Here is a 17,587-nt window from a genome sequence, read left to right as displayed (position 1 = left end):
TTGATGTTTTATTATATTTCCAAAGACCATACTGTGTACCCCTTTGTTAACTTTTACGAATTTATTTATAGTAAAGATAAGGATACGAATGTCTTCCACACATACGTGGTAATCTGTGGTGCTCACCACTCCCTCCCTCCTGGGACTGACACACTGCAGCCCACGCTGCTCACCCTGCAGCCCCATCCTTGCATGAGAGAATGGCGCCACCTGGGGCTTTGCGACGTGTCAGTCTGCTCATTCCCTTCTTCAGCTCAGGACAGAGAAACACAATTCATTCATAAGGTTTCCACTCTGTTATAGGCAGAGATTTATAAATCAGCATTATTTTTCAAAGAGTACAAAGTTAAACCATTCTGCTTAGAAAAGAATAAACACATCCAATCATTTTTCCTCTAGTTTAGTCAAAACAGAGATCAAACTTCTTTGATAGCATTATAATGTCTACGTTCAGACTTAGACTTCAGAATCAAAATTTTGAAATATTTATTTATAAGGTTAATAACTATCTTTGAAGTTAAGCAGTTTACTGAGCAATTAAATATTTTTGTCCATACACATTCAGATTTAACTACTACTATAAATAAAATAGTCATAATTTCTCCAGTTTCAGTCTGAACACATACCTTATAGTAATAAGACACAGGTTCTAGTACAGATTTTCTAATTAGTGGTATGGCCCTAAACAAGCCAGGTTAGATCTCTGCCTTCACCCACATCAAACAGGAATAATAATGTATTTCCTTAACCTATCTTCTAGGTAAACAGATGAGATTATATGAAAACATTTTGCTAAAGTCGCTAAACAAACATAAGAAAAAAATATGTAAGGTTTTTCTATCACATTAACTATTTTTTAATATTTGATTGACATTTTTGTAATATAACCAAAATAAAAATTGCATACTTTCAAGAATGACAAAATTCAGTAGTTATGCAAGGTGAATTAAAATAGTAAAGCTAGTCATAATACGAAGTCCACTCATCCATGTTCTCATTTAATCACTTTAAGAAATAATAATTATAAAAATAGGTAAAATTCCATGAAAATATTCCTATTTGTTCTAGTTCAGGAGGTCTTGCCCACATCAATGGATTGTCTGGCATCGGCCACTGTTTCAGGCACTCGAACAGTCATATTGTCCATAGATTTTGTCAAACAGATTTGGCAGCCCAACCGTGATCTGTATGGAAAAGGGGGAAGGTATGGTTTAGTATTACGTATATATATTCACAAGGCAATGCAGTTGTTTAAGATAGTCTTTATGTTTTCTTACCCAAAGCAGTCAGGGAACTTATTAACCTTTTAAATTTCCTTTATGTCAAAACAGATATAACCAACCCTGTCAACTAGAGAGTAACAAAAGGTAAATATGAATACAATAAACTTGGTGTACCAAAGCTTCACTTTACCCTTTGGTTCCTATTATCTATTAACTGTTTCACCAGACCACTACTTTTTGGTCAAAGAGCTGACAAGCAAGGAAACAATCAGAAGGCACAATGGTGGAGAACTGAGGTTATTAGCAAGGCCAAGAAAATGATTAATCAATTCCTAGATAATTAAAACCACACAGACTGTAAAAGAAAGCTACACTTTTTAAAGCCTTTAAAAGAAGAAATCTGGAATAAATACATAGACTTAAGTCATCAATTATAAGAGCATATTTTTTCTCAAATTTTTACCACCTCTGAAAATCAAGAAGCATCTTAAAATCAATGGAATCTTACAATCACTGCTACACTGTCAGGTAATGGTCATGTCACAGCTACAGATTTGGTGACAATATTCATACAGGGGTCTCTTCAACTTAGTTATGCAAAGTATGTAAGTACCACATGTCAAATTTACCTACTTTTCAAAATAGTCTAAAAAGACTACAAAATGAAAATGAAGAATAATACAGAAAGAAAGCAGGGTGTAAATTTGGAATTAATAAATATTTGTCATTTTAAGAATGACTATAATTTCTTTTTTTTTTTTTTGCAGAATTATTACTAATTTTATTTTGTGTTTATTTTCCTTCTTTTTTTTTTTTTTTTTTTTTAAGACAGGGTCTGGCTCTGTCACCCAGGCTGGAGTGCACTGGCATGATTTCAGCTCACTGTAACCTCTACCTCCCAGGCCCTGGTGATCCTCCCACCTCAGCCTCCTAAGTAGCGGGGACTACAGGCATGCACCACCATGCTTGAATAATTTTTGTATTTTTTGTAGAGACAAGGTTTCACCATGTTGCTTAGGCTGGTCTCAACCTCCTGGGCTCAAGTGATCTATCCGCCTCAGCCTCCCAAAGTGTTGGGATAACAGGCATGAGCCACCACACTCAGCCATTTTCTTTTCTTAGCAGTGATATATAATTCAAATCTATGTCTAGATAAGTCTAAATAACTCTTTCAATATTCAGAAAATATGTTAAGTGATAACACTGTGCCATATTTGAATTAGCAGTGCTTTTATCTTCCTTAGTGGCATATAAAAAGAAATGTTAATCTTACAATTGACATGTCTTCAATTTGATGAAATCTGATATTCAGGTCTTGGTTTTATTAATGTATTCATGAAGCATTTATTGAGCACCTAAAGGCACAATATTAAATGTCAATGAGGAAGAGCAAATCAACTCCACACTTTCTTATTGAACACCTCTTATTTTCTGGGCACTGGGATGCACTAAAGAGACAGCATCAGAGTTACAGCCAAAGAGACCAGCAGTGCAGAATCCAGCACTTAATATACCATGTTCACAGGCAACTTGCTTAACCTCACCAAATGGTAGTTTCCTAACCTAATCTTCAAGATGAGCAGGAGTATTCCTCACAGGACTGCTGTGAGGATTGGTTGCTAATGCCAGTATTAATGAGTAAACTTTCAATCAAAGGGATGAGATGAGACACATTCAGATAGTTAACATGTGAGACTGTGGCAAATGCCACCGAGGGAGAAAGCCAAATGGCTCTGAGAGGTCTAAGAAGAAAGCCCTTACTTCTGGCCACAGAAGGTGTTGTCCACAATGGGCTTTGGAGGATAGGTAGGATTTACTATTTAGTACAAGATAAAGGAGAAAAGTATGTGAGGCAAAGGCAACACAATGCAAAGAAGCTCAAGTCACATTTAAGGCAAGATGGGTGTTTTAGCTTGGTTGCTGCACAGCGTAAACAAGGACAAGGGGAATGATGGGCCAGAAAAGCGGCCAGAGCCACAGGCAGCTGTGAATGTCAGTTAAGGGGCCTGTGTTTCTCTGGTGAGCAAGGAGGAACCACCAGGAAGTTTTGGAGTAAAGGAGTATGCTTAACCATGAGAAATACTGATTACTAATAGAAAAAAATCCCCTCTACCAAGAGTTCTTTATTTGTAGAATTGGAAACAGCCTTCACAATACTCAATTATGCATTAAGCTCTGTCTGCAAGAGAGAAAAAGTGGCAAGCCAATTTGGACAAATTCATTAAGACAGCAGGGAGCTCTAGAGAGTCTGTTGGTTACTCTTGGTATTCATATACAGATAGCAAGATGATGCTGGTCTTCAAGGAACGGTTACTTTAGTAAGGGAAACAGAGATGGAAATAGTTATCAGTGAAACATGGCAGGGTACCACAAGTGTGGTGACAGAAGAACAATAAATCTGTTATGGGAACACAGAAAGAGACGGAACAAAAAGCTCCTGCTCAGTCTAGAGAATAAGGTAGTGGCGCTCTGTGGCTAGTTTCTCGCTCTCCTACTTCTTCTACCTCCTTAAAGATCTCTGGCTCCAAGATCCACCAGTACAGACAGTGTCTCATACTTCTAGAGAAGGAGACAGACAACAAGGCTCCCCTGATTTCACATTTTGAGTCCCACAACATTTTGACATTTCTGCAAACGTGGAAGGTATTTTCTCCAGTCACTCTTGCCACATATCCCTGATGGTGAAAATATACTGGGTATTAGGTTTACTTTAGTTCTAGGGTTTGGTTTTCAACTCAGAGAAGCAGCTTGAAATAGTAAAAGACTAAAGGCTTTGGGGCTCAACACAGCTGGATTTAAATCAGGGGTGTTACCCACTACCTGTGCAGCCTTAAGCAAATCCGCGATAACTAAACCTTGTTTCCCAACCTACAACATGGTGATAGTACTGCCTAACCCTGAAGGTTAGAAATAATACTTAAGTGCCTAGGCATTACAGTAAGTTCCCAATAGATAAGTCGATATGATGGTAGTTACAATGCTAACAACTACCACTTAATGAACGCTTTCTCCACCAAGCACTGTTCTGACAGCTTCACATATATTTCCTCATTAACTCCACACAGCAATACTGTGAGGTAGGTACTATTATTATCCTCATCTTACATATAAGGAATCTGAGGCCTCTGTGTAGATTGCCCATGCAAACTGGTGGCAGGGAGCAATGACAATCATCCAGTGTAAACTCACAGGTAATTCCTGAATCTCCCTTTCCATCAACTATTAATTCCGCAAGCAGTTAGTGACCTCTATTGTGAATCTGGCAGTGGAGATACAATGGTAAAATAAGACATGGCTGCTCCTTTAATGGGGAAAGGGAGACAGGTAACCAGTATGAAAAAAACAATGAGGCTGTCCATGTATCGTCCATCCATCCATCAACAATCAAGGTTAAGGACAACCAATAAAACATTGAAGCCAGGCACGGTGGCTCACGCCTGTAATCCCAGCACTTTGGGAGGCCAAGGTGGGCAGATCATGAGGTCAGGAGTTCGAGACAGCCTGGCCAACATGGTGAAACCCCGTCTCTACTAAAAATACAAAAATTAGCGGGGCATGGTGGCAGGCACCTGTAATCCCAGCTACTCGGGAGGCTGAGGCAGGAGAATTGCTTGAACCCAGGAGGCAGAGGTTGCAGTGAGCCAAGATCATGTCACTGCACTCCAGCAAGGGTGACAAAGCAAGACTCTGTCTCAAAAAAAAAAAAAAAGAAACGATGGTGTTTTTGCTTAAAAATTAACAACACTTACATAGTATTTAAAGTAAGTATATGAACTAAAAGGCTGAATTTCCTTATTTCTTTTTCTGAAACTTTCTGATACCCTAAAAATAAGTTTACATGTGGTTACTAGCTTTGAGCAAAATTCTTTCCATTCCAAATATGTCAATGTGTTTTGTAAATGCTACCTGTGAAATCCATTATACTCTTTCCCACAAAGTATTTCTACTAAAATGCTGTGTACTTAAGAATACCAGCTATAAAACACCATAAAAGCTATTCCTTGCTCTCTATTGTGTAGCTGTAAAACTTGGAAATTTTATCATCAATACTCTTGCTAGCTTACATTTATTATAGACCTTTTGTATCTAACTGTAGCTCTCCCTTTTCCTTTTCTTTTCAATTAGAATATTATCTATTACAGGCATCTACAAATTGTAACTGTATAAAAGGGCAAGCAGTTAGCTATGATTTAACTCTCTTATTAAGAGACACAATTCTCAGAACCAAACTAATACAGTCATTGGATTTAGTTTCTGCGTTAAGGGGAAAAAAGGAGGTGCTCATAGAGAACACGGCACTGAAGATGTGAGAGGACAGGCAGACAGTAGCCACAATCCACTCTGCTTTGGTGTCCAAAGAGATACTATTTCACCAGTTTCTCTTCCCAGGGTTATCAGTCTCACATCCACCAAGAGGGAAATGAACTATAAAAGGAACAAAATGATTCTTCTTCTCTAAATAAATACAAATGACCTGAAAATGTTTGTGAGGATTAAATGAGGTAGTTTATATTAAAAGTGTATAACAAAATTGTAGCTATATAATACACATGAAATAAAACTATTATTACTATTATCTTTAATTTTTAAAAAATTATTTGTCATTAAGGTCACCAAACTAGAGTTAAACAAAGCCAACCTTAATTAAGTAATATGCCCTCATTATCTTACCCCTTGAAACAGTATATCAGCTAGCTACCTTCATTGACTCCAATCGAAAGACTAGATAATTTTTTAAAAAAATAAGATATCACTTGATGTCACTTGCTACTGTAAATCTCACCACTTTTAAGAGTAACTCTATTAATTAATAACAAGAATAAGCTCTGATTACTTTAAGGTACACTTAGAAAAAGAGCTATTCATTTTAACATAATTACTATTATATATTAAGTTTCTTATATATAATTAAGAAAAATTCTGTTCTCTCTAATAGGTGAAACTTTCCATTATAATTGTGTTCAGTTATCAAATATAAAAGCATTAGATTTAACCCCTCCATTCAGTTGTGATACATATTAGTTCCTGGAGTAAAAAGAGACTAAAGAGGAGGTGTTAGGATCTAGAACTTATACTTCCAATTAATTTTTTTTACTTTTGTAAAATTTCATAAGGTCTCAACTGTAGAACAGTGAAAACAAAGAGAAATGCCACATATCTGATACTCAAAATCTGTGACTGTTATTTAACCTGGTAGAACACTATTACATTTATGGGTCTGGCCTTACATAGACAACATAATAAAACATCTATGTTCCCAGATTATTATTACAATCGAAGCAGTCCAAAAATCTTACCTGTCTGTTAGTCCATATGCCAGATCGAGCATGTCATTCTCCTCATCAGTGATTGCATCTAACTTCTCATATATGTGATCTTCAAAGATGAGGTGACAGGTTGAACAAGCCAGGGTTCCCTCACATGCACCTGACAAAAGCAACAAACACTGAACATAGTCCCTTCTACATCAGACGATTCAAACCTGGTTCAGTGAAGGCTTCTGAACGTTAGAATCAGCATTAGAATACACAAGTGAGGCCGGGCACAGTGGCTCACACCTGTAATCCCAGCGCTTTAGGAGGCCAAAGCAGGCAGATCACTTGAGGTCAGGAGTTCGTGACCGGCATGGCCAATATGGTGAAATCCCGTCTTTACTAAAATTAAGACAAAAATGAGCCAGGCATGGTGGCACACACTTGTAATCCCAGCTACTAGGGAAGCTGAGGCAGAAGAAATACTTGAACCCGGGAGGCGGAGGTTACAGTGAGCTGAGGTTACACTCTAGCCGGGGTAACAGAGTAAGACTCTGTCTCAAAAAAAAAAAAAATACATAAATGAAAGGTGAAAATGAAGAGAATAGGGGCAACAAGCCTCCATCTCCTGCCACATGCGCGCGCACACACACACATGCATGAGTTTGAAATCCCTCACGTTATATTATTTCACAAAGGTTCTGGCTTGGTGCTGTGAAGGAATACCTATGAAAATATAGTCCTAATAGAGAGCTTACAAGTTAATAAGCTGAGACATGCATACATATAAAAATGTGTGCAATTTTAAACTTACATAGTAATTACTGACATAATAGCGATGAATGTTATGGTATATAAGAGGAACTAGAAAGCAATCAAACCTATAGCTAAATTAAGTTAAATGTTCTTCCCTCTCAATCTCTCCTTGTAATTTGGACACAATCAAGTCATTTTAAAATAAGTCACTATGGTCTTAAATAATCAGAATATTTATCCTGTTCCATTTTTTAAGTCATTAATTTAACAGTGGTTTACTGAGTACATATCGTACGCCAGACACTGTGATGAGAGAACTAAAACACCACCTTGTCCAACTAAACCAGGACGAATCTGCTCTGTAACATCCCTTTCCTGGTATTACTCAGCCTTCACTTGAAAATCTCCTGACAAAGAAACCGACACCACATAAGTCAGCCAATTTTGCATTTGGCTGGCTTCCACCAAGCTAAAGTCTGCCACTCTGTAACTAGCACCTACTGGTCCAACGCTATCCCATGGAGTTTAATCCTTCTAAAGGATAGCTTTTCATTTATTTGAGATCATTCTTCCTTCTCCCAGCTGAGCATCCCCAGGTCCTTCCACTAGGTCCTTCCACTGTTTCTTACATAACACAGTTCTAAATCCCATCCCTAAGGCCAGTTGGGCTTTTCTTAAAATATGGCATCCAGAACACATTAGTATCCCAGGGGAGGACCTGACAACAGAGGCGTGCAGAATCACAGTCTGCTTAAATCTGACTTTAAAAACAGTGATTCGGGTTTGTTTTTACAGTTTTTTTAAAGCCACTGTACAATTTCAAAGAATATAGAGTCCTCAGAGTAACTTCAGTTTGATTTATATTCTCTTTTGGTCACTAAATATTATATGAAATATACACAACCACTGTTAACAACTAGTAACCTTCTTAATTTTCCTCTGAATGGATCATTTTAACTAGAGTTGTTCCTTCCTTATAATTTAAGCATTTATTATTTATATTTTACCGTAAGGAAAAAAAAAAACAGGCCGGGCACGGTGGCTCACACCTGTAATCCCAGCACTTCGGGAGGCCGAGGCAGATGGATCACGTGAGGTTCGAGACCAGCCTGGCTAACGTAGTGAAACCCTGTCTCTACTAAAAAATACAAAAACTAGCTGGGTGTAGTGGTGCACAACTGTAATCCCAGCTACTCGGGAGGCTAAGGCAGAAGAATCACTTGAACCTGGGAAGCAGAGGATGCAGTGAGCCGAGATTGCCCCACTGCACTACAGCCTGGGCGACAGAGGGAGACTCCATCTCAAAACAAAACAAAACAAAAACAAAAAGACACCATTGTGAAGTTTCTCTAAATCTTCATTTTTATTAAATCCAATTCAAAGCAATAATAGAATTATGGAAGAGGGAGACCATATAGTAAAGTTCAGAGTTAGGGGCATGGGCTGTTAGCCAGACTTCCTCCCTTCAACCACAGCTTTCCTTTTTACTAACCCTGTCACCTTGGGCTACTTTACCTTCCATGTCTCAGTTTCCTCAAGAGTAACTATACTAACCTCACATAGTAGTTCCAAGAATTACACATGACTGTATACTTAATATATATGAATATATATACTGGCAACCATGACTGGCAGATAGTATGTACTATGTAAGTGTTGGTAAACATTATTATTATTATCCAAAGTTACAGAAACTCTTAGAGTAATTCAACTTTATTTGTAAACATAAGAGGAATTAAGAATTGAGCCCCAAAAGTTAAAGAAATGGACTAAGGTCATACCACTAGTTAGAGATGAGTTATGACTTCGACTTAAGTTTCCCAATGCTGTAGGCAACTAATAATTATTGTACTGCCATACAATAATGTAAGTTGCCTTACTTATACATTAAATGGAGAGAAAAGGCTCATATGCCAATAAATCCCTCCTGAAAAACAAAGGACATTGCTTTTTGTACCAGTAGCCAGTTGAAATGAAGAGTTACCAACCTGTTCTAGCTGTTCATAGGCTTCAAACTCTCCCCCTCTTCCCTAGGAAGCTTCAGTTCTTTTAACTTTCTCCTAAAGGTATTATTCTATTCTCTTATTTAAATTTTCATGGCTCTTCTCAGGAACCTCGGCAATTATTTCCACATCTTGCTTAAGTTGCTAAGCTCAGCGCTGAAGAGACTATTCTAATAAGAATTTGAAAAATGCTGAATATTTTCAGATTAACTTTTGGTGCCTACACACTAAGTTCCCATTATACATTCTAGTCCCGTATTTATTCTTTAAATGAACACATCACATTCATGATCCCTCACTATTTTATGGTCCTTTTCGAACCTTTTCTGCCATAAAAACTTGCCAACAATTTATCCTTTGTTATTCTTTGGACTAGGAAGAAGTTCAAATATAACAGAAACTGTAAGACTCAGAATGAAACCAGCCTATGTGAGAGAGCTAACACTAAACCAGAGAAAGCTAACGGTCAGATTGGGTTAGAACAACTATCACTACAGAAACGATCTGTAGCAAGGGTTTCCAAGACCCCATGGATAGCACTTATGAACTATTCTGTCCTTGCCATGGTCAGGGCTCAAAGAAAAATTAAAAAAATAAAAAAGTAAAAAGAAACTTTCAATCTTGCAAAAATCCATAAGAAGACAGATGAGTAGTTTTCTAGAGTTTGTTTTGAGATTTAACCTATACGGTTTATTAAAAATTAAAGAATTTTAGAGAATATCGGAGACACCTAACCAAAAAGGGTATTTAGGAGGAAAAAAAAACCCTGCAAAAATAAGGTAAATATTTGGGTATAAAAAAGAGCCTAAAACTGTAAGAAGAACAAGAGGCTATTTAAGAAAAAAAAAAAAAAGTTACTCCTCTTCTGTTTTCTTTATCTCATAAAATATTGCCAATTTCATGATAGCTATGTCCTCCAATTACTAGTTATCTCTTTCAGTGTTCAGTTCTATGAGGTTTTTTGTTTTGTTTTGTTTGTTTGTTTTTTCAGACAGAGTCTTACTCTTGTTGCCTGGACTGGAGTGTAATGGTGCAATCTCGGCTCACGGCAACCTCCACCTCCCGGGTTCAAGTGATTCTCCTGCCTCAGCCTCCTGGAGTAGCTGGGATTACAGACATGAGCCACCATGCCTGGCTAATTTTTGTATTTTTAGCAGAGACGGGGTTTCACCATGTTGTCCAGGCTGGTCTCAAACTCCTGACCTCAGGCGATCTGCCTGCCTCAGCCTCCCAAAGTGCTGAGGTTACAGGCGTGAGCCACCGCACCTGGCCAGTTCTATGAGTTTTAATGTATGTATAGACTTGTGTAACCACCACCACACTGAGGGTACAGAGCAGCTTCCTCAGCCTAAAACTTTTAATTCCCTTTTGCTGTTGCTTTGTTGTCACAGTCTACCTCATCCCTAACCCCTGGTAACCACTGATCTGTTCTCTATCACTGTGGTTTAGTCTTTTCCAGAATGTTCATATAAATAGAATCATACAGTGTTTGACTGAAACTGGCTTCTTTCACTCAACACAATGCCTTTGAGATTCATCCAATGTGTTGCATGTATCTATAGTTTGCTCCCTTTCATTGCTAAGAAGCATTCCACTGTTTGAATGTCCCATGGTTTGTTTCTAGTAGGTATCTGGTGGTGTCACATTGTGACTTTCATTCACATTTTCTCCAAGAAATTAAAGGTTTAAAATATCTTTTTTTTTTTTAAACTTTGCCTCATTTTTTTCCCAAAGCCACTTGGGAGTATGACATCACCATTAGTCTCTTGTGCCTCTAGGAGAAACTCTAAACAACACAAAGTCGTTCACACATACAAGTTCAGGTGCAGATGCCCCTCAATCTTTTTATGAGCTTATTTGCCATCTCTAAATTCTCCTTGGTGAAGTGTCTGTTCATATCTTTTGCCCATTTTTTAATTGTGTTGTTTTCTTACTGTTAAGTTTGGAGAGCTTTTTACATGGTCGGGATATAAGTCCTTTCACTGGATATGTGATTTACAAGTATTTTCTCCCAGTCTGTAGTTTGGCTTTTCAGTCCCTTAACAGTGTCTTTGGAAGAACAAAAGTTTTTAATTTTGATGAACTCTAATTTATTTTTCTTATATATAAGAATTTATATATAAATTCTTTTCCAGTCATGTCTAAGAATTCTCTGCCTACCTACCCACAGGTCCTAAAGATTTTTTCTTGTTCTTTCTTTTAGGAGTTTATAGTTCTAAGTTCTACATTTAGATCTAAGTCAATTTTGCATTAATGTTTTTATAAGATGTGAGGTTTAGGTTGATGCACCTTTTTTTCCCACATGAATATCCAACTGATTCAACGTCATTTGTTGAAAAGAATACCCTTTCTTCACTAATTGCTTTGCACCTTTGTCAAAAACCAGTTGGCCATTGCCAAGAGGTGGAAACAACCCAAATATCTCTCAAGTGATAAAGAGATAAAGAAAATGTGGTATACGTAAGTGAGAACATGTGGTATTTGGTTTTCTGTTTCTGCATTAGTTTGCTGAGGATAATGGCTTCCAGCTCCATCCATGTCCCTCCAAAGGACATGATCTTGTTCCTTCTATGGCTGCATAGTATTCCATGGTGTATATGTACATTTTCTTTATCCAGCCTATCATTGATTGGCATTTGGGTTGATTCTATGTCTTTGCTATTGCGAATAGTGCTACAATGAACATATACGTGCATGTATCTTTATAACAGAATGATTTATATTCCTTTGGGTATATATCCAGTAATGAGATTGCTGGGTCAAATTGTATTTCCAGTTCTAAATCTTGGAGGAATCACCACACTGTTTTCCACAATGGTTGAACTAATTTACATTCCCACCAACAGTGTAAAAGTGTTCATATTTCTCTGTAACCTCACCACATCTGTTGTTTCTTGACTTTTTAATAATCACCATTCTGACTGGCATGAGACCTTGTCTCTTTAAAAAAGTAGAAGAAAAGCAGCAGCAGCTACAATTACAAGCGTTAGAAGGTGCAATGCATTTTATCCCAAAAAACAAGCTACAAATGGTGATTAAGTCAGTTGTGAAGAAATAGGTTCTGTGTGTTGGCTCAAAAATTTAGCCAACATTATTTTTTATGGGAAAACAAATTCCAAATAACAAGCAGCTGATCTGAAAATAGATTATGGAAACAAAAGCTATTCACAAAATGGGGAGCTTTTTTTTTTTTTTTGGCTTTTCATATACACAGAGAACCCTACAAAATAAACAGTGGAAGATAATCTATAAAACTATAAAAGAATAAAGGATATAAAAGTAACAAACAACAACTACAAGGCTAAAACTTGCAGCTGATCACAATATGGGTATACTAATATATGATGTATATGAAGGAATGAGGTGCAAAAGTTATATAACTTATTATATACACAGCCCCAGAGTAATATTGGTGGCTGTCAGCTTTTAGTGTCTTTATCAGTGGTTGGCTATATAAAAGTAAATGAATAGGGAAAATGTGTATGTCTATGTGTATACATGTATGTACATGTGTATATATACATGGATATACACATATATGTAAACACAAAGTGATCATGTTTTATGAGAAACGCATTCTCAAAGATTTTGAAAATTGTACAAGTCTCATATTTCAAGAATTATTTTCTCAAAGAAACAAAATAGAAAAGTGGATTCCTAAAGTTTAAAAATCTAAAATCCTCAAACATTTTTGTTTTAAAATATACTTAAGTAGAACAAACGTTTGAAGTAAAATTCTTTTCATTACTATGTCCACCTTTCAAATAACCAAAAATACATCATGTCTTACAGCAGTCCCGGGCCACAGGCCACACAGCAGGTGAGCAGAGGGCAAGCGAGGGAAGCTTCATCTGTATTTACAACTGCTCCCCATCGCTCACATTACTGTCTGAGCTCCACCTCTGTCAGATAAGCAGCTGCATTAGATTCTCATAGGATGAGAACCCTACTGTGAACTGTGCATGTGGGGGATCTAGGGTGCACCCTCCTTATGAGAATCTAATGCCTGATGATCTGTTACTGTCTCCCATCACCTCCAGATGGGACCTAGATCTAGTTGCAGGAAAACAAACTCAGGGCTTCCCACTGATTCTACCTTATGATGAGTTGTATAATTATTTCATTATATGATACAGTGTAATAATAATAGAAATAAAGTGCACAATAAATGTAATGCACTTGAATCATCCCAAATCCATCCCTACCCCAACCTTGCCCATGGAAAATTTGTCTTCCACAAAACCAGTCCCTAGTGCCAAAAAGGTTGGGGGCCACTGCCTTAGAAAATACAACAGTAGTTACCAGCAGATGGGAGTGGGGGTAAGGAAATGAAATGAGCATGTGCTGTTCGAAGGCTACAAAGTTTCAGTTAGGAGGAATTTGTGTTTAAGATCTCTAGCACAGGCCGAGCACAGTGGCTCATGCCTGTAATCCCAGTACTTTGGGAGGCCAAGGCAGGCAAACTATTTGAGGTCAGGTATTTGAGACCAGCCTGGCCAACATGGTGAAACCCCATCTTTACTAAAAATACAAAAATTAGCCGGGTGTGGTGGTGCTCACCTATAATCCCAGCTATTAGGAAGGCTGAGGCACAAGAATCACTTCAACCCAGGAGGTGGAGGCTACAGTGAGCCAACATCATGCCACTGCACTCCAGCCTGAGTGACAGAGTGAGACTCTGTCTCAAAATATTATAAAAAATTAATTTTAAAAAATCTATAGCAACAGCATGGTGACTACAGTTAATAATAATGTATTGTGTATTTCAAAAGTTACTAACAGTAAATTTCAGATGTCTCATCACAAAAAATAAGTGAGGTGAAGGATATGTTTATTAGCTTAAGTTAATCATTCCACATTGTATACATGTATCAAAACATCACACTGTACCTACCCCATAAATACAATTATGATCTGTCAATTAAAATTAATAATAATAACATACTTCATGCCTTAGCACAGATAATAACCTGATTTAGGAACACCTTACAGCAACACTGATATTAGCCCCTGGTGCTAGCATTTTAGCCACCATCCTGGCTTGGTTATACAACAATTTTCATGAACTTAAAAGTATATACATTTTAGTACTGCTTTGATTTTGTTTACATACTGGCTAACATTTCAGAGTGCTTTCTCCTAAATTAACAGTAGTATGTATCACGACAGGTTTTTGGCTTTCTTCCTAACATTTTGTTCTATCTAACCTCTATTCCAAAATAACTCATTTTCAGATACATTTTTCAGTATTAGCACTTAATGCTTGGCTGAAACTGATACAGGCTTTAAAAATGATTTTAAATTATAACCACAGTTTAAAATATCATCACCATAATCAAGAAAATCATACAGATATTCAGATGTCTATAAACAGCATGGTTCACATGGTGCTGACAAAGGATGGCAGGGGTTTGTTTATTAGCTAAAATGGTCCATCTTTAGCTGCAGTAACAAATGTAAAATTTACAACTCACACAGCCTGCCAGCTTAAAATTATAGGATTCCTGACAACAGTTTTGGTTTTCACAATGCTTCTGATTTTGCTAGAGTAAGAATCTCAATACTGTTAATCTGCACAATTTCAAATATATGCTTATAAAATGACATGAAGAATAGTAAAGCATGCTTACTAATTTCAAGGTTGGTGAACTCATGAACCAAGTTTTGTTTTTTTAAAACAGGAATAATGATAGTAAGTACTTGGGCAAATCCTCAGAAGTTGTAGCTGTGAAATTAATTCCTAGAGAAAGTCAGATCTCTGCAGACTGCTGCTCCTTTCCTTTCATGTAACTTGAGTGTTTGCCAACGGGAAAAGACGTTTTGTGTGTGTGCATCTCACATTAAGATCATTTTGTATTATCTACTACGATGCTGACAATACAATTGCCTGCCCCGACACCTAACCCCTTTCCCAAACAAAAATCTAGAGGATGGTTGTGTGGGAATATTATATATTAGAAACGGAAATTATGTGTAAACATAAAATCTAATTTTCTAGATTAAAGATTGATCTAGCATAGTCAGAAATACATTATATCAATAGGGACTCAAGCATGAGGGGAATAAATATAAACTTATACAAACACAATCAGGATCTTCCAATTTGTATAATTTCCCTCAAAACAGACACATGAAGAAAATAGGTAATACTGCAGAAAAAAAATGTCTTGAGAGTAAACTAGGTAAGTTGAATCTCTGGTGTGTAACTGCCCCCTAGTGACAGAATATTATGATACACTCTGAAAACAGGTACCTGCATCATCCAAAAGATCTATATTAATATAAAAGTTGGCAATGAGAATGTTTATAAGTTTGAACTGTTTCCAAAATTTATGACTGTCCCTTTTTATTCATGTGTTCACTTATTACTTCATTTCATATACAATGAGGAATTAAACAGGAATGACTTTATCCCTCATCGCAGTCTATTGGGAAAGATACACAAGAAATACATAATCACTAAACTGTGACAAATACTATAAAACAAGTGAACAAGATGCTGAGAAGGAGAATAATGGGTTCAGGGTAACAAGAGAACCACTACTTTGGACTGGGTGGCTGGGCAAAGCCTCGCTAAGGAAGTACATAAATTGAGATTTGATAGATGAAAAGCTAAATTTTGGGGATGGGAGAGAGAGGGATGTGTCTCAGGGAGAGGGTAAAGTATATACAAAGTCTCAAAGGTAGGAATTTTGGGTGAGTTCAAGCTCTTGAGAAAAGGCCAGTATCACCAAAGTGAGACAAAGAACAATGAGAAAAAAACAAAAAAGAGGAAGAGTGGCAGATGGGGCCAGATAATGCAGAGCCTTTTACGGCTGGGAATACAGATTTTATCCTATGTGCAAAGGAAGACACTCATGGTTTTTTGTTTGTTTGTTTGAAGGAGTCTCACTTTGCTGCCAGACTGGAGTACAGTGGTGCGATCTCGGCTCACTGCAACATCCGACTCCCTGGTTCGAGGAATTCTCCTGCCTCAGCCTCCCAAGTAGCTGGGATTACAGACATGCACCACCATGCCCAGCTGGGTTTTTTTTTTTTTTTTTTTTTTGTATTTTTAGTAGAGACGGGGTTTCATTATGTTGGCCAGGATGGTCTCGATCTCTTGACCTCGTGATCCGCCCATCTCGGTTTTTTTTTTTTTTTCAAGATGGAGTCTTACTCTGTAACCCAGGCTGGAGTGCAATGGTGCAATCTCGGCTCACTGCACCCTCTGACTCCTGGGTTAAAGCAATTCTCCTGCCTTGGCCTCCCCAAGTAGCTGAAATTACAGGTGCGTGCCACCACACCTGGCTAATTTTTGTATTTTTAGTAGAGATGGGTTTTCACCATGTTGCCCAGGCTGGTCTCAAACTCGTGACCTTGTGATCCGCCCACCTAGGCCTCCCAAAGTGCTGTGATTACAGGCGTCAGCCACTGTGCCTGGCCCACTCATGGCTTTTAATCAGGGGACTGACATGTCTGATTTCTGTTAGGACAAATTACCTGGCTGTTAAACTCCAGAGCAGAAGCAGGTTAGCACAGCTCCAGGCGCCCAGTGGCTGGCCAGCCCCTCGTGCCGACTGTAGGGATGGAGCCAACAGGACATGCTGGAGGCGAATCTTGGGGGCACAACTGGCAGGAGGTGCCGATGGACTGGATGTCAGGTTGGGAAGAAAGAGGAAGGAATGGTGCTCTACGGTTTCAGGTTCGAGCAGCCGGGTGGTGCTCATTACTGAGGTAGGAAAGACTCGAGGAAGGACAGGTTTCATCAGGAGGAAAAAAGGCAAAAGCTGTTTTAAATATGTTAGATTTCCAAGAAGTGATGTAAAGCAAGAAGTTAGATCTGTAAATCAGGGCTCAGAGGAGAGGTCTGAGCTAAGGATGTAAATTTAAGAGTTTATCAATATCTAGAAAGGATTTAAGGTCACAGAACGGATGAGATCACCCAGGGTGAAACTGTAAAGAAACTAAGTACTTCGGTCAGCCATGTTTGGAGTACGGTGTTCATCTGTATGACTTATGACAAATGCAGTGTTTAGATGGGCTCCTGCATTCAGCCTTAGGAATTAATGAAACAGCTGCCCCCATAATGTTGTGGTAATAAGCTCTTCTTTATAATGATAACATTGCACCCTTCCTGATTTCATTTCTCTCATCTTTATTCTAGAAAGAAGCTTAGGCTTAACTCTGTCTTTGGTGAATCTAGTTTAGCTTACTTATCTCAAGCTTATCTTTAAATACAAAGATTTGTGGACATGTCAGGATACTTGATCTTTAAAGCTTTTCTTCTGAGTCTGAATACGCGAATTTCTATGATACCAGCAGAATTTTTAAATTTACATTAAATTTTCTATATTTCTTGGGTATTCGGAAA

The 17,587-nt window shown here is 37.8% G+C and overlaps 1 protein-coding gene across 1 annotated transcript in view; it reads right to left on the bottom strand.

The window, feature by feature from the left end:
- Window positions 1-281: 281 nt before the first annotated feature.
- Window positions 282-17,587, bottom strand: part of FDX1 (ferredoxin 1) — a 32,527-nt gene continuing 15,221 nt past the window's right edge. Inside the window, exons 3-4 of the mRNA XM_508877.9 lie at window positions 6,521-6,650; window positions 282-1,184 (exon numbers count right to left, since the gene is read on the bottom strand). Of these exons, the coding sequence (XP_508877.4) occupies window positions 1,070-1,184; window positions 6,521-6,650 (245 nt within the window). The 3' untranslated portion in view covers window positions 282-1,069. The remainder of the gene's footprint in view (window positions 1,185-6,520; window positions 6,651-17,587) is intronic.

Source organism: Pan troglodytes, chromosome 9 (assembly GCF_028858775.2).
Source record: "Pan troglodytes isolate AG18354 chromosome 9, NHGRI_mPanTro3-v2.0_pri, whole genome shotgun sequence".
In the NCBI taxonomy this organism is placed as follows: Eukaryota; Metazoa; Chordata; class Mammalia; order Primates; family Hominidae; genus Pan; species Pan troglodytes.
The sequence above is the reverse complement of the archived record's forward strand: the minus strand, read 5'-3'. Positions and strand labels throughout refer to the sequence as shown.